General features: G+C 42.5%; 1 protein-coding gene across 3 annotated transcripts in view; it reads right to left on the reverse strand.

The window, feature by feature from the left end:
• Window positions 1–22,132, reverse strand: part of LOC122812315 (breast cancer anti-estrogen resistance protein 3 homolog) — a 697,444-nt gene that overhangs the window by 473,161 nt on the left and 202,151 nt on the right. For all 3 annotated transcript variants that reach the window (XM_044084719.1, XM_044084717.1, XM_044084716.1), the window contains exons 4-5: window positions 5,378–5,475; window positions 2,250–2,872 (exon numbers count right to left, since the gene is read on the reverse strand). In XM_044084719.1, coding sequence (XP_043940654.1) covers window positions 2,250–2,872; window positions 5,378–5,475 — 721 coding nt within the window. The remainder of the gene's footprint in view (window positions 1–2,249; window positions 2,873–5,377; window positions 5,476–22,132) is intronic.

The raw sequence follows: 22,132 nt of genomic DNA on the forward strand, positions 1-22,132 counted from the left end.
TCAGTGTAGGATGAGAGGGATGCAGACATCAGACAACAAAGAGAAGGCCTGCGTAACATAGCAGCATGCCTTTCCCTCAGTGTAGGATTAGAGGGATGCAGACATCAGACAACAAAGAGAAGGTCTGCGTAACATAGCAGCACACCTTTCCCTCAGTGAGGGATGCAGACGTCAGACAACAAATAGAAGGAGTAAAGACAGACGGAATTCAGAGTGGTACAAAGGTAAAATGCACTTGGGCACTTCCATAAGGACGCTCCAGCATCATACCTCTCAACTTCTTAGAGCAAGAAACCTATACAAAGCCACAAATACAGTGAAACAAAGGCCCAAAATAGGGACAATTATTAAATATTGCTCTTACATGCTTAGAAAGTTGATACAATATCAGGTTTTGCATTAGCACAAATTTTCTGAAGGTTATTAAATCTGAAACTCAAATATCTGTCATTATTTTCAAACTTCAGTCTTTAATTATTTGCCAGTAATTTGCCAGAAAACCACAATTTTATGAAAAACAGACCAAAAATATGAGACAAAAATCTGGACACTGTACGAAAATCTGTACAATTCAGAGGTATGTCCAGCATATGCACCAGTGGAGGTGAGAAATACAGGGCTTAAAAATCCCACCCTTACACCATGGTTCTCTATGCGAGTCTGCAGACTGACACCAGTCCTGTAAGGAATGAAAAACTGAGATAAGTAATGAATGGCCCCTGGAGCTTTTAAACTAATGAAAAAAACCCCACACGTTTCAAAAACTGAACACACCAAAAATAACAGGGAGCTGAAAATATTATACATTGAAAAGACTACAATATTTATATACTAAACCTTCATAAATGTACACCTCATTGCTAGTCAAGTGGTACAGAGTTGCAGTAACCCTTTGCAAGTATAGCAGTCAAGGTTTTGGAGCTATATTTGGACAGCTGGTGGTGGGTACTAGCATTTTAAGTGCCTTTTAGCAAACTTTTAAAGTGTCCATCTTAGCAGCCGGCAATACTTAATTTGGTACACTATATCTACAAAGCCCAAACTTTCTCAGTTAATGGGAGATGGGGATATGGCAGCTGTCCCAAGGGCATTTTCCACTACATTTGTATGGGATGGGAGATAGAACCATTACTCGGTGATGACCATCTGCTGCTACCACCACTGCACGCTGTGAATATGATGGCCATGGGAGATGGGGTTATGGCAGCTGTCACATGGCTGTCCGAAGGGCATTGTCCACTTCATTTGTATGGGATGGGAGATAGAACCATTACTCAGTGATGACACTCTGCTGCTAACACCACTGCATGCTGGGAATAGGATGGCCATGTTGTCCACAGGTTCTGATCCCAACAGTTTGGATCCTTAGTCCAGGATGGGGGTTGCCATGTTTTCATCGAGTTCTTTCTGCTTTGTACTGCAAGTCTAAGTTATTTTGTGTGTGTGTGTGTGTGTGTGTGTGTGTGTGTGTGTGTGTGTGTGATGATAAAAAAACATAGTAGCTTTTTATTAAAACAGTCTGCATCTAAGTTTGCACAAGTTCAGAAGAGTTTCTGCTACTGAACTCTTACTGCACTCAAACATTCACAGTAGTTAGTAAAACCGGCCTGAAATGATTATCATTTAACGTTTCCATTTCAGTGTAGTCATGAAGACGAGGCCCTAATAAAAGGAATTTTAGGTACAGTAAAGGTGAAGAAATCCATGGTTCTATTGCAAATCATAAAAATTACAAATGAAAAACAAAAGCTCAAAAATTGAAGTGACAGAAGGTACAAACTCAGATTACTTCAGAACACCAGTATTAAACAGCACAATAATTATACTTAGCTTGATGTGACACCATCTTGGAGTAAAAGCAAACGGTTATGACTGAAAACCCGAGTTTAGCGTAACTGCATGGTGGTACTCCAGGAACATTTTTTAATAATTTCAGTTTTCATATTTTGTATTTCTGTTTTCTGCTTTTGTTTTTCCATAATTTGTGGTTCTTTTACTGTTCATTTGCAGTAAAATCAAACTGCAACTTTGTGTGTAATGCATTGACACTGAGGATAGAGACACAAAGTACACAGTGTAACATACGCACATATAATACAAAATACTGGTCACAGTGAACTAAAATAAACTAGTCTACAGATTCTCAGGCATTTAGCCATAGCTGTGGAAAACCAACTCATGATGTTAGATTTCTAAGTGAGTGCCCACTATACGAAAGATGAGAATGGAGAATTACTGAAAAGGCCCACCTGACAGTCCAGTTTAAGGATATGGAGGGCAGTAATCCTTACACTACTTCCTGCAAAAATCTCTTTTACACGTTTCAGGGTTGACTGCTCCAGAGGCTTGTTATCAGGAGGTAAAAGCAAAGAGTTAAAGAGACTGACTTTAAAGGAAGAAGCTGTTTCAATAACTGGTCGTACAAAAGAATCTTCATCCTCCTCTCCAGCTTCCCCATTCTCTTCTTGAAACACTCCCAGGGATGATGGTGCAGAGTCTAAATCCAGGAACCCAAAGTTAGTATCAGTCATGCGAATTCTGCTCTTCCATTTTTCTTCAACCCTTAGCCTGTCCACGTGAGTCGCTACCATTGGTGGTGCTCGTGGCACAAGCTCACAGTAGGTGTTTGCCAGTTGCTCATCCTCTACTGATGGAGTCATTACAATGATTGATGGAACTCGTAGAGGCTTTGGTGGGGCTTTAGAATGAAGCTGCCCATCGGATCCCCTCAGTGCTGAGCTTACACCTTGTTCAACTGGTTTCTGCTGGAAACTGTGAGGTGACAGACTGGGTTCACTTCCTGTTCGATAGACTGGAGAAGGCGGAGAAGTAAACTGGTCTGCTGTAGCAAGCTGCATACTCTGCCTCATACCTGAAAAATCAAACACCTGTCACTCAAAACATATCATTACATCACCTTACATACATAAATGTGTGGTGCCTTCTCAATGCATTTGTGCACCCTGCCTTTCTCATGATATAAGCTCTTAGCAGAGCACAACATACACAGTGAATTCCAAATAAAGCAAAACCGTTATATGATTGGCAATGAAAAGCAGATTCATATCACAGGCACTGTAATCTGTGTTTGACATCAAAAGTGTCGCCAGCCTTAAATGGAAATTTTAATAATTGAAGTGACAGAAACCAAAAGTACCTGGCAGAATGACCACCTGTTTCATAACTTGTATAAAGACATTTTTCATAACTTTAATACAAGAACAGAGATGAATCCCCCCAGTACAATTACTGACTGATTACTTTATAACTTCAAAGGTATTTACAAGGCATGCAGTTCAGGAGACCATTATGGAACCTAGCCCAACTGACAAAATACCCCAGATTAATGTCTGGATAAGTGACTTGTTCAGACCCATGCAGAAAGCCAATGGAAGCTGAGAAATCAAACTCTGGACTACAGGAAGCTGCCAGCTAACAGCTCATACCTTTAATTGTCTGTGCTACATGATCAGATAAGGCTGTTTTTCAAGGGTCAGTGTCGGTAAAAATGTTGACTCTTCACTGTTTGAGGGTCACTTGTGTTGCAGTTGCAAGCATCAATATTTCACAATTTTTGCAGTTACACAGAGAATACATCTGCAGTACTGGGCTGTTATATCAGTCCTCTGAACTGGGAAAGAACAGCATTAGAGTCCAGCAGAAATTAATAAACTGGGAAGGGAAGATAACAGATGACAGCACCCGGTGGGTGGAGCACAGTGAAGTTAAAAACGTCCATCACTGATGTCAATGAACATGCTATCACAGAAATGGGATATTCACTGAGAGTGTCCAGTGCCAGCCAAGTGCAACCCTATACCCATGACATGTGCAAGGGGAAAGGATGTGCTGCATTAGATCTATTAATATCATACATGCATCGACCTTGTTACAAAATTAATAACAGGATGGAGTGCACTGTGGCCAGCAGTGATGGTCACATCCACTCCTTGTGGGATTCAAACTACCAGACTAGACAAGTACACAGAAGATTACATGGGGGCACTTAAGATAGATATTAAGGCTACATTCCCTGGAATGTGATGTCATTTGCTCTGAGAAAACTCATGAAACATGGTCAGTCGACAAGGTAATGCATGGTGCTCAGAATGGGAAACTTTTTTTTTTTTAAATGAGAGAGGCAAAAGGCAAGTCAAATCTTCTGCAGACAAGAAACACTGTGAAATACTATAAACAAACAGTAGATCTGCAAGTCAAAAGTGGCTGCTGCATGTGCAGGTGTCAGGAAAAATGCAACAATTAACAAGGACCTGAAACAAGGAAAGGGTGTATACAAAATTAACCTATTAACATCTGTCTTGGTTTCAATATGAAAAACAAAGAAAAACAACCAAAGGCATCAAGAAAGTTTTGCAGGAAGTAAAAACACTGGATTTCTGAAATCTAATAACTTGATGCAATAATGGTCAGTGAGATGACTTTAGCAGTTTAGTTCTCTCTTTCGATCTGTGCAGTTTTGTCATCATTTAATACATGTTACTCTCATATACCCCCCTCCAATAACCAACGGCAGTAAAGCAATCAGAACAAGACAGTGGAACAGCAGTTTCTACACACGGCAAAGTAATCGTGCCTTCTCTCATCATGAATATTGATCTTATACAAATGAACAATTGGTTATCTGAGAAACAAAGAAGTTCCATTAATAAGCAATGCCTCAGGCAACACTAGTATAGAAAGATGAAGCCCAAGCTATGCTGCAGGTGACCTGAGTATCAGTAGCAACTCAGAAGCCTGTAGGATCTGGCAGGGGAGGATATGAGTGAGTGCCCATTACAGGTTTAGGCAGCCTGGTGTGTGGGGGTGGATCTGGATCACCACTCATGTTCACCTATTGGACTTCCCCGCTGGCCATATCTGCATTGCTGGCCATGTCCACATTGGCATAGGAAGTTTGTACTGTGCAGCTGAGGTAAAACTGTCATGCAAAGACAAACTTCACCTTGGAACGCAGAGACTGGGGGTTCAAAGGGGAGGGGGTGCTCCCAAAGGCAGACGGTAGGCCACCCCGAGGAGCACTAGCTTGCTCCAACCCATCCAACTTTCTTCAGGGATAGGAGGGATGACGGGGATTCCCAAACAGGAATGAAGGGTCCTTCGGGGTCACAACTAGCTGGGTGAATGTACTTCAGACAACAATAATAATACAAAATGTAATACAGACATTAGTATAAAACATTAAACAATACACAGTAACAAAGTAGTGCATTAAATACGAACATGCAGAGCCATTAAACAATGCAATAAACATTACTACAGCTGTCATTGTTTAGTACTGGTACTACATTCCTGGAGTGTGTAATTTTTTATTTTTTTTTGCAGGGTCTCTAGTCCTGCAGACACTGCATTTCTTTACCTGACTGCAGATTGCTGTCCGACTGTGCTGAGTGCAGCGAGGGCCTTCGTCCAATGCTATCGAGGTTGGCTGGGTGACTACCACACTTATCTTTTATCCTGTGAACAACAGAAGAGACATACTTTAAAACAAAAAGTTGCTTTCTGCTGGTTTCCACTGCAGTGTTTAATTTTTGTAAGGCCTTCCAGTTTCCTCCCACATCTGTGAGACAATTGGGAAGGTAAACTGGTAAATGTTCAAATTTCATGTAGGGGTGTGTGTGTGTGTGTGAGTGAGAGATAGAGAGAGAGAGAGCATGTTGGGGGAGGTGTGGAGTGTTTGATTTGCATTTTGACACAAGCTACTGTTCAGTTTCTGACTTGCATCCATTGTTTGCTAGGACAGGATCTGACTTCCCAAAGCACTGAAATAAACAAAGTGGATATTGAAAATGGATGGAGAGGGATGGGCTTGTTACATCATGGCAAGTCATTAAATAAGGGAGGTGGAGTGTACACAAGATATTTATAACTTTCTGAAAACAAAGGTAAACAGGTGACTGAATCTAGTTTTAGTACTCTAGCTGCATGGTCAGTGGGTGTTCTACATGACGTGTGCTTATGTCTTGCATGATAATTAATATGGGTGTTAAATATATTTATTAATTCATTCATTCTTGATGGGCTGGACTTTCAGCACTGGTTTTATTCATTTAAAGTGATAAAGTGACCAAATGTAGACTTTGTATTCAACTACAGTTCCGACCTTGAATAAAAAAAACTACATTGTCGTCTTTCAAACCTAACATTCAAATGTACCATAAAATACAATTTAGAAACTCAACTATCAAAAAGCAAAGGAACTCATTTCACTTATTCTATTCTGAAGACAACCAAGAAAACAGACATACCAATGATCTCGCTAGAAGTGGCTGAATAGACAGGCCACAGTCTGTTTCTGACATGTAATCCTGTAAGGAAACACACTGCAACATAAAGAGGACCTTTGACCATAAAACAAAATGGTGAAAGTACGGCACCTCATCAGTATATTTTGGGGTCCAAGAAAACAAAGAATGCATTTGTATGGTAATACTACAGAAAACAAAATCAGGATACATGGTGAAAAACATTTAGTCTTTGGGCTTTTCCCGGTTAGGGGTCGCCACAGCAGAACTCCGGTCCGCTAATGATTGGCAGTGGATTTTTATGGTGTCGAGTTGCCAGCCTGACACCTAACCTTCAAAGAAGGCATGCCCATTCACGCACGCACCTACCTACATGTCTTTATCACTCAACCACGGGGAGGACATGCAGACTCCACACAGAAGGAGCTCCAGTCGAGAATCGAACAGGAGAACCTCTTGCTGTGAGGCGACAACGCTAACCATTGCACCACAGCGGGCATGTGGTGAAAAACATTTAGTACAGTTCATCAGTTAAGTTTCTTTTGCCATTCTCCACAGTAAAACAACTGCTGTCCACTACATAAAGGCTAGGTGTACTGAAGAGAGATCTATGCTTAACCTAGAAGGCATTCTCTGATCCAGCCCTGATGTATCGGATACATATTCACTACAGAAACAGCATTAGAATTACCTGATCTAAGCATCCAAACCTCATCTGTGACAAACAAAACAAGCTGGAGGGATAGGTGTGTGTCGGAGATTGTTGCTTCTCTGATATAGAATCCCCATTCAAGTGAAACACAGCTCTTCCTTAAATCTGTTCAAATCCAGTTTGGACCAATGGATGGGAAATCTCAAATTTACATCCGGCTTGTCGCCTGTGTCCTTTATGGATAGAAACAGTTTATACATGCCCTAAGCAACAGGCCTATACCAAAGCCTTTCTAGGCTGTGGACATTGATTAACGGGAAAATTGGGGAATGAATGTCTAGGCTTAAACAGGCTCTAGGACTGTTAGCCTAGTAACCTCCTATGATCCTACCCCTAATTTGCAATGTGTTTTAAACAATAAGTCAAAGTCAAAGTCAAAGAAAACGTTATTGTCATTCAGAACTACACAGCAGGGTAGCTGAATGAAATTACAGTGCTTCATTCTCAATGCAGGAAACAGTTGCACATGTAGATAGAAAAAAAATAATAAAATATCACAGTAGAAATGTAATAAATAGCAAATAGTAAGTATAGAAGGACAGCAGTGACCCACACCCATCCCAGAACGGCAGATAAGGAAGAGAAGGACCAATATGAAGGTAATATTGTCAAAGTAAAATTGAAACAATAGCAGCATATCTACGATTAGACTGAAATATTGCACAGTTTGTATAATGCACTTTACAGTCCTTCAGTGTGTAGGTGAGCTACCTTAGTATTGCACTTAGTTATTTTACATCCATAAAATAAGCCCCTTGATAGGCTGGTTATTTAACAGACGTTATGGTTCGTTTTTCCAAATACTTCAACAGTCTAATGGAGAGTGGAAAGAAACTTTTTTAGTTTGGTGGTCTTACAATGCAGGCTTCTGTATCTCCTGCCTGAGGACAGGTGAGTGTACAGACCATTGGCAGGATGCGTTGGATCGCTGGAAAGCTTTTTGGCCCGGTCGATGCAGTGGCATTTGTGTAGATCTCCCATAGGTGTAAAGGAGCTGCCAGTGATTCTGCTGACCTTACAACTCTTGAGAGACTTCCAATCTTGATTGTTACAGATCCTATAGCAGACTGTAATGCTGTTGGTCAGGACACTTTCAATGGTGCCCCTATAAAAGGTCTGAAGTATGGTGCTTGGTAATTTTGCCTTCTTAAGTTTCCTTAGAAAGTGCAAGCACTGCCAAGCTTTTTTGACTGTGCTGGATACATGGACTGACCAGGATAAGCTCTCCATGATATGAACACCAAAGAACTTTGTACTCTTGACCCTTTCCACTGTCATCCCTTTCATCACTAGAGGTAATAAGTGCATCATTTATGCATACATTGGTTAAAGTAATTCACAGATTATCCTTTCAACTAGGAAACCACCAGTATGTTGACTAACGTCAAATTACAAACACAAATACAGAGAAGTCCACCCTGCTTAGGCACTACCAGAACCAGGGAAGTGAAAGGGTAACATTAGGTCTCATTTGGGACTCAAACTCAAAACCTCTAACATACCACAGTGGTGTCACCACCACTGGACAAACAAAGGGCTCTGGACAGACAGGTACTGAGATTTATTTTCCCTCCAAGAGCTTTATCTTTTCAGCTAGGAAATCCCAGCATAGTGAGCAAAGTCAAACTACAAATATTCATGCAAATACAGAGAAAGCCCCCTGCTTAGGAATGATCAGAATTGTAGAAATGAAAAGATATTAGCCCACAATTATGACTTGACCCAAAGAGCTCCAATCAAAGACTTTCTGAGTATCAAATGATTGGAACAGGACTGTTTGCATACATCGGTAGGGGTGTTATTCACCATGGGTTTTGCATTTTTACTTCTTATCAGTGCACATCCTTTTCAACCACGGAAGACCAAAGGTGGATGAAGAGCCTAGAACCAGGGCTGGTTTTGCCAGGGTCATTCTCATGTATTTCTGGAGGATTCATCAGTTGCTTCATCATACTGTCCTTTAAGGAAGTTTTTGAACTCTCCCTTTAGTAAGGAATACTACAACAGTTATAAGGAAGAACATAGTACAATTGTGTAAGAATTCACCACAAAAGCCGATGTCTTACTTTTCACTACTGTATAATTCCACCCCTCCCTCAATCCCTCCTCTTTTTCTCTGTTTTTTTTTTACCCTCTGTTCAAAGGGCCATTCTTTATCCCTTTTCTGTATACACATTTTTTTCTTTCGTTCCTTTTGGGTTGCTCTAGTTCTCCTGGGACAATTCAGAGGATTAGGCATTCATACATCACTTGTGTATCTTACATCATGGACTTCGAACATGTGTGTGATGCATGGCATATGGAAGGGTTTAAGGCTTTGGTATGCTGACTGGATGTCCATCTATCCTTCATAAGATACCCCTTTAGTAAGGCATATACTGCAACAGTGAAACGTCAGGCATCTACTGTTGTAGTAAGTATTTAAATAACTATACTGTCAAGTGGCAGTTTATTAATGAACACAGAGAAGTAAACATCAGCTACAATAAAACGTTCAGGCACTCCCATTGAAAGAGGTATGGGTTCAGTGAAGGAAGGGCCTAATTTAACTTTGAAATACATTTGATAAAATTTCTTGAAAGCAGGTGAGGGATGTACTGCTAATACTAATGTTCTTTAAAAGAAGAAGGATTTGGTGTTTGATTAGATGAAAGGCTTTTGTGAGGTCAGTAAATATTGCTCCAGCCAAATTACCATTTCAGCCATGTTGAGACAAATAGTGTCAGCTTGGCACCAAAGTGCTGCCATTGTACTGTGACCTCTATAGAATACATACTGTTTTAGAGTAAATAAATGGTACTGCTGAATGTAGCTTGAAAGTTGTTTTCCAGTTTCTTGGCAAGAGTGGGTAGGATAAAACAGAATGAAAGTGCAAGGTGTTCTGAGGTTTAGATCATTTGGGCAGGGAAGTAAGTAATGAGTGCTGTTTTCCAGATGCTTGCCATTATATTTTATGTCAGGCAAAGGTTAAAACATGATGATGAGGCTGGATTAAAAATTCTATGCAAAGGTAGATAATCCAGGGAAAGATGTGAACTTGGTCTGGGGATGAGTCTGTGCATGTCTTCAAGCAGGTTACGGAGTTCTGTATTTTCACATAGAAAGATGGATGATGTGGGGGGGGGGCTCGAGGAGAGGGACATGGGGATGATGTTGATAGTTTGGGGAGGGTGGCTAACTTCTTTGGCAAACTGAGTCAAATTGGGGGAGTGGTCCTTGATTAGTCTGCATTAGGATTAGAGAGGATTTTTGTGCAGTGGGCAGCTTGACTTCACGCCAGAGGTGTTTAGGTTTATTAAAGACAAAGTTGCTTGTAATCCCAAGCTCCCTCTGTGAAGCTTAGTATTTTTGAGCACTGGCCTTATGTAACTGTCATACACATAGGACTGAAGCTCCTGGAGAGCCTGAACTATACACATGCCCTCCTTTTTGCCCACTCTAACTCAGACAAAACACTTTTACCATTCTTAACGGACATTGGGTAGCCTAACTTGTTAAACCTGCCATTTTAGTCTGCTCAACACCTCCCTAACATGTTGGATATGTTCCTGCTAGAACCAACTGTAGATTACATTAAAAAGGTACCCAAGAGCATAGTTTGCAGCTGCTGTTACTGTGCAATTTACCGAATTTAGAAAAATCACTTGAACATATCTTATTTCAAAGGACATTTTGGGAACTCATAAAATTGAAAAGCAGTCACGAAGGCTGGAAACTCACTTGCTGCGGTCTCAAAGGTCAACAGTGATCAGACACTAACCTCATCTGCATGCTCTAAGGCTTCATCTGTCCTAGGCGGGTAGTAAGTATCGGACTCTTGAGACCACCTAGTTCCCATAGTCTACAAAGAACACAAGTGAGCCAGGGATTTCTGGATAATCGGACATTTACCCTGATCTATCACCTCTGCCACTGTTAAGACACAGACAGCCTATAAATACTAAATGTACATATACCTCGCAAAATAACCCTAAGGTATCAAACTTTCACAGCTAGATATCAACTCTTACATCATAAGGTGGGTTGCGAACTGATAGAACCCATATAGTCAAAATAGAGGAATGCACCTGCAACAGCAGACCCGTAACCAATGGCATTCCACAGGAATTGGTGTTGGGACCTCTACTGCTTGGAATCTATTTCTCCAAAGTACAACCTAAAACCAAGGGACTGTGGCTGACAATGTCTGCTGACAACTGCAAACTGGGTGCGGTCACACAATCTCCAAACAATGTCAACATCCTTTAAGAAGGTCTTAAGCAAAAATGTCTGGTGCTAACATCATGGCCTCAAACTCAGTGCTAAAATATATATTATCATCCTTTTTGGTAAGAGCAATGTTCCTGCAAATTACCACATCAATGGCAATACCTGAAGTATGCGCTCATTGGTGAGAGATCTGGGCAATCAGGTTGACAGCAACCTTGCCTTTTATCACCATGTTTCCACAGTGGTAAGAAGGGCATTCTATATGGCTCATCTAATAATTAAGGGCATTGCCTCGAGAAAAGGGTAAGTTATCACCTCCCTGTGCTCTTCACTCATTAGACCAATAATTGAGTACAATGCCCCTTTTGGTATGTATTTTCAAAGCACCTGCAGCAATTGGAGAGATCACAACGGTTACTCACAAGGAAAATTCAAGGTCTTCAGCTGCTATCCTATGTGGATCAGCTGAAATCACTTTCACTTTATTCCGTTTCATACAGACTACTCAGAGGTGAGCTCTGCCTTGCATACAAGGTGATCTCTGTACCTGCTTTATTGGAAATGCTCCACATCCACAAGTAAATTGGCATATGGGTTACTCACTCTAAGGATCTAAACCTGGTATGTGACATCATTGGAACCTGCGGGAGGGACAGATTTGTCTCCCATAGGTTACCACACCTTTAGAATAGACTCCCACTTCACATCAAATGGAGCACCTCACTGGCCCTCTTCAAACGCAAGCTAGACAATTGGATGGGTAACCGTAAATTCACTCATGGGTTTCACGTGTGTCCCTGTTGGATAGGGGCAATAGGTGCTGATTGTAGTAACAAGGGTACATTTGGTTAGGCTTATAAGGGCCCTCAGGCCATTAGCCTAGTAACGTCCTATGATCCTAAAACTTGTCACATACATTTGAGAAGCATGTTTAGGCTTTAGCTTACTAATCACTTATCAACCTATGGATTCCTGGATTACTCACAGACTTAAAATCTCTTGGAGTCTCTTTTGAGTAGTTTACTGAATTCACCCAGGTCCTTAAAAGGAACCTATTTGTTGGGTCTTTTGGTCCTTAGTTCCATATGGTGGCCCACCAGTTAGGTGCCTCCCCCTCCCCCAGTTTACCAATGGACATACCTCCAAACTACTGTAGTCCTGCTCAGATGTTCTGCATCTGAGTAAGACGGGTGTTGAAAGGCTACCTCTTTCACTGAAGTGAAAAGGTGAGTCTCACTGAAAAGGTTTGTCAGAAGATCCTTGTCTCATTCCTCTAGTAACCTAATCCACCCAGCGGTCAAACTGAGCCTCACTGAGAAGGTCTATCAAGATCCTCCCCTCATTCCTCTAGCAACCCGCTGCACATAGCAGTCAGACTTGCCTGGCAAATCAACCAATTACATCAGATACCTTTCTCACGATAGTGAAAGGACACTCCCATGCTGGCTGTAGCTTATTGTTTCAGACAAGTATAAGTATCACATCTCCTGCCCAAAAGTATATTCTTGGGCCCTGGTGGTTTATTTATAGCAGGTCTCTTACTGTGGTTGTGGGTGTACTAGTGGCTCCTTTGTCAGCCTCATGAGCTCCTTAATCCTGGTCCTGAGGTTTAAGACATATTCTACAACAAACTCTTGTGGGAATTGAGATGCCTGTGCACTGGCCCAGCAATCAAGGAGCATCACCACTAACACCAGTGAGGGCCGTCCATACAGGCAAAGGATAATAAATACACACACAGTAAAGTACAATTTCCCTTAAGAGCACACAGAGATCACAATCAGTCTGCAGCTGGTTTCTCCCTTTCTCTTCAGGTCTCCAATAAGACTCCCCACTGGCACAGCTATACGGTCTAGATCTCAGCCTAATGGGCAAGCTAAAGACCTCCAGCACCCTCTCTATCCAACCAGTGCCTTGTCTCCCTGCCCAAGTAGCTCACACACACACACACACACACACACACACACACACACACACACTGAGATAAGAGTTATATACAAGAAGAGGCTGGCACAGGTTCTCCAGCTGTGCCCCTTTTACCCAGACTATACAGTAGTACCACTTGCCACCATTCACTAATATTTATCAGCTACTAAAAAGGCCCTTAACAAAGGGTGTCCAATTATTACCATGCAATATGGTTATCCAAATGGTTATGTACAACTGAACAGTCAAGGCTTATGGAGTGGCTTGGCTAGTATCACTAAATACATGCAATGTACTCTTAGAGCTTAAATTATCTCTACACAAAACAGACACAGTTTAAAGATTTAAAAATATTTAATAAATAAAAAAAAACACAAGGCAATACTTCTTACTACACAGTGCTAGTCAAGAGTTCAGAGATCAGAGATAAATTCTTAAAATAATACAGTAGAATAGTTCTGACAGCAATACAGAAAAAAAACAACTGTCTAATCTTCCTATTTCCTAGCTATTTCTAAGAAAGAAACAAAGTTCTAAGATAAACTTGTAAGATGCGGTGGTACAGCGGTTGCGTTGTTGCCTCACAGCAAGAGGTTCTCCAGTTCGATTCTCAGCTAGTGTGTGGGGAGTGCCTTCTGTGTGGAGTCTGCATGTCCTCCCCACGGTAGAGTGGCCTCCGAAAGACATGTGTGAATGGGTGTGCCTTCGCTGAAGGTTGGGCATCAGACTGGCAACTCTGCACCATAAAAATCAACTGCCAATCATTAGCGGACTGGAGTTCCGCTGTGGCAACCCCTTACCAGGAAAAGCCGAAAAAACAAACATAGAACAAGACAGTGCTGGTGATGTTGGGTATTCTCAAGACAAATGCTCTGACTTTCCTCTGAGAAATAGTTTTTAAAATCACTAACAAACATTTCTGCTGGGCCCTCCCAGATTACATCATTCTTGTCACCTCTTATTTAGTTCCCAGGCCAACAGACGTTCAACTTTACATTTTTAACATCTCTTTTGTTATCTTGCCCTGCAGGAAGCTACAATAAAAGACATTCTACATGTACACTCTAGTAATTATTCCTCACGTTAAAACAATAGAAAGAATGTGTTAGCCCAGACAGACCGACTCCGAGGTCTGGAGATCAAAGTTACAAGATTCTTTGCTTATCAGCTTTCTTCCAGCAGTGTGCACTGTGGTTACATTTTTGCAGTTCCACATTTAACACCATTTTTCTTCCATTTAAGAGAACAAGCCTGTGGCTTATATTAATATTTACAAATGACAGAGTTATCTACAAAATTCTATCTAGCTAGGCTGGCAGCCTTCACATATTCCCCCCCCCCCCCCGGAGAACTCAAGCTAGTTTTTCAACTGACCCTTGCGAAATATTGCTTGAGAGGGTTAGGTCTATCTGAGTATACCTCACCCTATTCCCTGTCTTGAGAGTCCATCTGCATTAGCATTGCTAATCCCACTGCGGTGCTGCACTGACATATCATATGCTTGCAACCCAAGGCTCCATCTTAGCAACTTGGCATTTTGCTAGCTGGCACTGTGTAACCATGTTAGGGGATTGTGATCTGTCACTACAGTGAATTTCTTCCATACAGATAAAGCTGAAGGTTCTGTAGTGCCCACACTATGGCTAGACATTCCTTTTCTACAGCTGCATAGCATTCCTCCCTGGGTTGAAGCCTATGACCGAGATAAACCACTGGGTGCTCTTCCCCCTCTGAAGAAATCTGGCTAAGTACAGCCCCCACCCCATGGTTCATAGCATCCACCTGCATAACAAATTCTTTGCTGTAATCTGGACTGGACTGTGGACTGGACAGGAGGTCCTCCCATTTCTTATAGATTCATAGGTTCATAGATTAGTACTAGGCTAACTGCCCTTGCTAGCCATTTTTTAAGCCTAGCCAATTATCCCCTGTGAGATTCAAACCCTGTACCTTGCATTTGTAAGGCAAACACCTTAACCATTAGGCCACCCTCTCAACCCTTTAAGCTTCTGGAATGCCTGCTCACATGTTGTGGTCCACACTACCTTATCTGGCCTGTTGTTCCTTGTTAGGTCTGTGAGGGGGAGCAGCTATGGTACTATAACTGTGGACAAACTTTCTGAGTACCCTGCTGTCCCTCAGAATGCCCTCAATTACTTTTTGGTAACGGGTGCAGGCCATGCCTGAATGGCTTCTACTTTGGCAGGTTCTGGTCTGATCTTACCACTCCCTAACTCTATGTCCCAGGTAGAAACCCTCTGCCATACCCACCTGACATTTGCTCAGCTTAATGGTCAATCCTGCCCTCTGTAGTCTGCCCAGCACGTCCCTGACATGTTGAAGGTGCTCTAGCCAGGAATGGCTGTAGATGGCAATATCATCTAGATAAGCAAGGGCAAACCCTCCTGCTAGGATGTGATCTACCAGCCACTGGAAAGTCGCTGGGTCATTTTTCATCCCAAAGGGCATCTTTGTGAACTCATACAAGCCAAGAGGAGCCACAAAGGCTGACGTCTCTCTAGCACTGGGAGTCATGGGCACCTGCCAGTAACCCTTGGTAAGATCAATGGTTGTAAAATACTTAGCCCCACCCAGCTGCTCTAGGGCCTCATCTGTCCTAGGCATGGGGTAAGCATCTGACTCTGACTATAATTTCCAGTAGTCCACACAGAACCTGGTGCTGCCATCTTTCTTTGGCACCAGCACCATTGGGGAGCCCAGGGACTGTTGGACTCTGAATTACCACTAGTTCCAACATCTCCTGTATCTCCTCCCTCAGAGTATGTTTGGCTTCCTCAGGCATCCTGTAAGGGGCCTGCCTAATAGGCTTTTTGGTGCCTGAATCCACCTGGTGCTGCACCAGGTGGGTGCAACCTGGTTTCCCAGTGAACATGTCCCCAAACTCCTGTAACACTGCTCGGATTTCTCGAACCTGGGTAAGAGAGAGCTCCTGGGACTATGCTACTCCTTCTACTGAGGTGTCAGTCTGAGCCTCACCGAGATCAATCACTGGATTTCCCCCTCAGACTCCTCCTACAATCCACTGCAGATGTTCAGCACAAGGGCCTCCCTATCATGGTAAGGTTTCATCATGTTAATATGGTACAATTTGTGCTCCTGCCTAGCAGTTCTATCATGTAGTTAACATCACTTACCTTTCTTACCACCTTGTAGGGTCCCTCCAAAGCTGCTTGCAGCTTGTTGTGTCTGACAGTAATGAGAACCATTACCTGCTGCCCTACAGCATACTCTCTAGCTCGAGCATTCCTGTCATACCATACCTTTTTCTGTTGTTGGGCTTCTGCCAGGTTCTCCTGGGCCAAGCCCAGGAGTTCCCTGAGCCTTGTCCTGTGTTTTAGGACATATGCCACAACAGACTCCTTGTGAGGTTCACAATCACCTTCCCACTCATCTCAAATTACATCTAGAGGTCCCCTCACCCTATACCCATACAGCAATTAAAAGGGTGAAAAAACAGTGGATTCCTGGGGAACCTCTCTGTAAGCAGATGGGACAAATATCTGTCCCACTCCCTCTTAAACTGGTCTGCAAATGCCCATAGCATGGACTTGATTGTAGAGTTTAATATCTCAACAAGACCATTAGTCTGGGGATGGTAGGGGGTTGTCTTCAGGTGCTTCACCCCACAGTACTTCCACAGACAAGCCATCAGGTCTGATATGAAATTGGCACCTCTGTCAGTCAGTATTTGTCTTTGCAAACCTACTCTGCTGAAAAACTCTAACAAAGCATTTGCCACTTTTTCTGCCTCAATAGAGGCCAAAACCACTGCCTCAGGGTATCTTGTAGCAAAATCTACTACCACTAGGATATACATTTTCTCTGTGGAGCTTGGTGTACTCAGAGGCCCGACAATATCCATAATTATCCTCTGAAATGGCTTCTCAATCACAGAAAAAGGCATCAAAGGAGCTCTCACCTTGTCGCCTGCCTTGCCTACCTTTTGGCACTGCTCACAGGTCCTGCAGTACCCTGTTACATCTATGGAAATTCCAGGCCAGTAGACATTCCACATAATAAGTCTCTTTGTATGTTTTATGCCCATATGACCTGCTAAGGGAATATCATGGACTATGGCTGGAAGCGCCAGATGGTAGGCTCTAGACACTACCAACTGCTGTATTCTCTTACCTTCTAGCCCTCCCTCAGGGCTTCACTCTCTATACAGTAACCCTTTGTCCCAGTATACAGAATCCCCCTTCCCTTGAGAATAATGTGTCTCACTAGCTACCTGCCTCAGGCCTTGCAATTTAGGGTCTGAGAGCTGAGCCTGTCTCAACTCTCTTTGTAACCCTTCCCAGCTCCCCTTCCACAGGAAGTCTAGCATCCTCGGACAGTGGTGTCCCACTGTCAGCCTGGGTACTACTACTCACCTCTACCTTTGCAGTCACTCTGTCCAAGGAAACATTAGTACTCATAAGCAGCTCTGGCTCACCTTCAGTCTCACTGCTACAGGGTAGCTCCCTCCCTGAAGTAACCACCTCACCAGTCCTGGCTGCAAGTATGCGGTCTGTCTAGGTCTCCCCCAGGATACCAGACTCGCATGCTTGTCTCCAAGCCTGATTGCATGCAACTGTATGAGTACATGGTACTGCATTATCAAAATAATTCCCTATCAAGACATCTGCAGGGATATCCTCAAACACAGCTACTTGCTGGTTTCCTTTTCCATCCTCCCAGTCAAGATGAACCCTACCCAAAGGTTTTTGAAATGGGGTACCTCCTAAAGCTCTGACTGGAGTAGACTGCCCAAGCAAGTAGTGCTCCTCTGTAACCATTGCAGGCTTTACAATGGTTATGTCAGAGGGTTTGTCTCTCTTAGCAATGACCTATTTGCCATTCACTACAACAAGATATAACCTCTTGTGGTAGTTTGGTACCCTTGTTGTCCCAAGACAACCTACTATTGGCATTTTGTCTTTCCACCTTACTGGCTGCCTCACCTTGCCTCCATGGACATCTGTATGGCACATGGCCCCACTGGTTCAGTCAAAACATTTAACCCTAGGTCCTGGACATTTATCTGGACTAGTAGCTTCCCCTGCTACTGGAAGATTCTGTTAGGGTAGTCTAGGCTACCCACCATGGGTTTCTTTAGACCCATGAGCAATATTGGGGGTGCCTTCCTGTGCAGGGATGCCCTGCTTGCTAGGTATAGGTCTCCCTTCTTCCCCAACTCATCTGAAGTAGTACATTGTCTATCAACTAACCAGATCCTCATGTTTTCAGGCAAAGTGCTAAGGGCTTGTTCCCTCACCAAAAGGTCTACCAGCCCTTCAAAAGAGGTGACCTGACATCCATTCCCCCACCTATGAAAATAAGTGCCTAGTTCAGCAACATATTCACACACACTTTCATCTGCCTTGTGTCTATGCTCACGAAACTTTTGCCTATAAATTTCAGGTGTTAGCTTAAGAAATTATAACAAACAGTTCTTAACAGCAGTATAATCAAACCATTCATGATCAGCAAGTTTAGACTACACAGTTACAGCTTTACCATGGTGTAAGGGGGACAGGAACCGTACCCAGAGCCTTTGGACAACATCATACTGTTTACATACCCTCCCAAATATATGAATGAAACTATCAAAATTATCCCCTCTTTAAACTGTGGAAGAAATTTACTGACCTTTTGTGCTTCTGGGGTCCGGTTACCCCCTTCCCCATTACCCCTATGACTATGACGAAGAGTCAGCATATCCTTTTCATGCTGCCTCTGCCACTCCTTTTCCTCAACTTCCATTTCCAAATGCCTGGCCTCCAAATCAAGTCTCTTTAGCTCCAGATGGATTTTTAAGTCCTCTGCACAAAGGTTGAGCTGTCCATTCCCTGAGTGTTGTACATCTCCACGGTCAGTCTGATCATCCTCCTGGTTGCTGTGTTCTGATGCAGCTGTGACCAAAGCTGCACTCATGTCTGCCTTAGTCCAGTTTCCCTGCACCAGTCCTTTAGCCTAGTACATCTCAGCCAACTGGCTCTTTGTCAGCTTTCTGTACTCCTCTGCTGACATGCTTGCCTGCTCTCCCCGATTACTAAGCTAACAAATGAAATAAAACAATTGTGATCTGAACTCTGAGTATTCACTGTGTGGCTGATTTAGAGTACAAAAACACCTTCAGTGATCACTGTACACAAGCTACAGGAATTCACACTAACCACACCACTACAAGCCAGTTAGTATTTGCCAAGCAATTAATATGTGGTACGGATATCCCACCACGGCCAAACAATTAATATGTGATACCCGTGCACTGGACCAGCAATCAAGGAGCCTCAATCCTCACCACTAACACCAGTGAGGGGCATCCACATAGGGGAGGATAACAAATGCACACACAGTAAAGTACAATTTCCCCTTAAGAGCACACAGACATCACAGGCAGTCTGGGACTGGTTTCTCCCTTTCTCTCCAGGTGCCTAGTAAGACTCCCCACTGGCACAGCTATAGGGTCAAGATCTCAGCCTAGTGGGCAAGCTAAAACTGCCAGCACCCTCATTGTCCAGCTAGTGCTTTGTGTCACTTCCCAAGTAGCTGAGACACACACACACTTTGAGATAAGCATTATATACATCCACACAGACATTCCTGTGGAAGGGTGGCACAGGTTCTCCAGCTGTGCCCCTTTTACCCAGACTATACAATAGAAATTACCTCCACCACCCACTAATATTTATCAACTACTAAAAAAGCGCTTAAAAAAGGGTGTCAAATTATTACTGTGCAATATTATTATTCAAATGGTAAATGCAACTGAACAGTCAAGGCTTATTGGAGTGGCTTGGCCAGTATCACTAAACACATGCGGTGTACTCTTAGAGCTTAAATTATCTCTACACAAAACAGCCACAGTTTACAGGTTTAAAAATATTTAATAATAAATAATAAAAACAAAAGACAATACTTCTCACTACACAGTGCTAATCAAGAGTTCACAGATCACAGATAAATGCTTAAAATAATACAGTAGAATAGTTCTGACAATACAGAAAAAACAACTGTCCTATTTCCTAGCTATTTCTAAGAGAAAACACAGTTCCAAGATAAACACATATAGAGCAAGACAGTGCTGATGATGTTGGATGTTCAAGACAAATGCTCTGACTTTCCTCTGAGAAATAACTTTTAAAATCACTAACAAACATTTCTGCTGGCCCCTCCCAGATTACATCATTCTTGTCACCTCTTATTTAGTTTCCAGGCCAACAGAAGCTCAACATTTACATTTTAACATCTCTTATCTTAGCTTTGTACTATAATTTGGACAAGGGTCTAGGAAACTGAGAAGTCTTTGTACTTGCCCCACTCATGCCTGAACTAGTGGGCAGACACTCAAAAGGGTCTTCAGAGTAGTGTTGAACCTCTCCACCAGGGGGGGCAGAGTTAACCACCACAGCAATGTCAGCTTAATTCAGAAGCTCTGCAAGCTCCATAAAGTACTTTATGAAACCATGGTTTTCAATAAGACTGCATGCTTTCTACAAAAGAGTAACTATTTGTTAAACCTCATGCACCATGGTGAATGGTTGTAGTCTGGGCTAAATTAGGCTAGAAAAAACAGAATCATTGAGGGTCCAGCTGAACAGAAGGACAATGTAGTTATGAATCTTTGTAATGTGTTAGTTAACTCAGCAGATGAGAAACTGGACCACCTAGCCATGTCATTAAACCAAATGTTACTGGATAACACAAAACTGAAATTTACCATTTCTAAAAAGACAGAAAAAAATGCAGTCATGGGTATCTAAGTCTTTTATTTCTAGAGAAGAACCAAAATGGGTCCCACAGAAGCAAAAAAAAAAAAAAAAAAAAAAAAGAAAAAATCAAAAGGACTCTGCCAAACAAGAATATTTGCTGTTTGATACCTTAAACCTCATTTGAATGCTTTAATAAACACTAATACATTTTAAAAAGCTGGTGGCATTCAGAAGCCATGCAGGTGGAACACTTTATATCTTTTTACAGGTCATGTATGTCTTTTTAGGGGTCAAGTCTGACAGCTGATGCAGAGGGTTGTGAACTGCCCAGTACAGGTTATGTCTGGCAGATTATCCAGAAGATTATGGCTGTGAAATGTAGTTTCGATTCGCTCAGGCTTCATTTGCTTACTGTGTGACCTTGAACTGTGTTGTTCAGTGGGCTTACCAGGTTAATAAATGTATATTATTATTAGAGGTGTTATTACCATTATGATGTGCATATTTCCCACAGGGTGACTCCAAAGAAGTTTAAGGCATTTGTAGAGTAGGCTGTCTCAAACATTCCAACTCCAGGAAATGCAAGCAAGCCCAGGCCCACTACCAGCAGGAAGCCCTGTCATTAAAAGTACCATGGGCACAATAATTTAAGTTTAGTTGATCTGAAAGAAGTCACAGAAGGATGGCTGCTTTCCTGCAGACAGAATTAAAGGCAGTGTTAAATTTTCCTGATGACATTGTTATTGAGAGGGTGGTGCACCACTCATTGATGCCTCAACCAGGTCCAAACAAGCTGCCCAAACAAGTTGTTTTTAGAGTTCTGAACTTCGCACATCAGGAGCGTATCTTGTCCAAGACTAAGGAAAGGTAAGAGTTTTAGATATGAATCTGCAAAATCCATTTCAGAACTTCTATTAGGAGATAATATAGAGTAAGCAACAGTCTGCAGCAGTACGCGAACTGTTACGCAACAGTCTGCAGCAGTACGCGAACTGTTACGCAACAGTCTGCAGCAGTACGCGAACTGTTACGCAACAGTCTGCAGCAGTACGTGAACTGTTACGCAACAGTCTGCAGCAGTACACAAACTGTTACGCAACAGTCTGCAGCAGTACGCGAACTGTTACGCAACAGTCTGCAGCAGTACGCGAACTGTTATGCAACAGTCTGCAGCAGTATGCGAACTGTACTGCAACAGTAATATCTTCCATATTTTGCTACCCTGTGGCATTAGCTACTAGCTACACAGTTGCTGGCATGGATTTGATGCCCCCGATTCTGTTTTGCATTTTCAACAAACCCAT

Source organism: Protopterus annectens, chromosome 9.part0, assembly GCF_019279795.1.
Source record: "Protopterus annectens isolate FY-2018-M chromosome 9.part0, PAN1.0, whole genome shotgun sequence".
Classification (NCBI taxonomy): Eukaryota; Metazoa; Chordata; order Ceratodontiformes; family Protopteridae; genus Protopterus; species Protopterus annectens.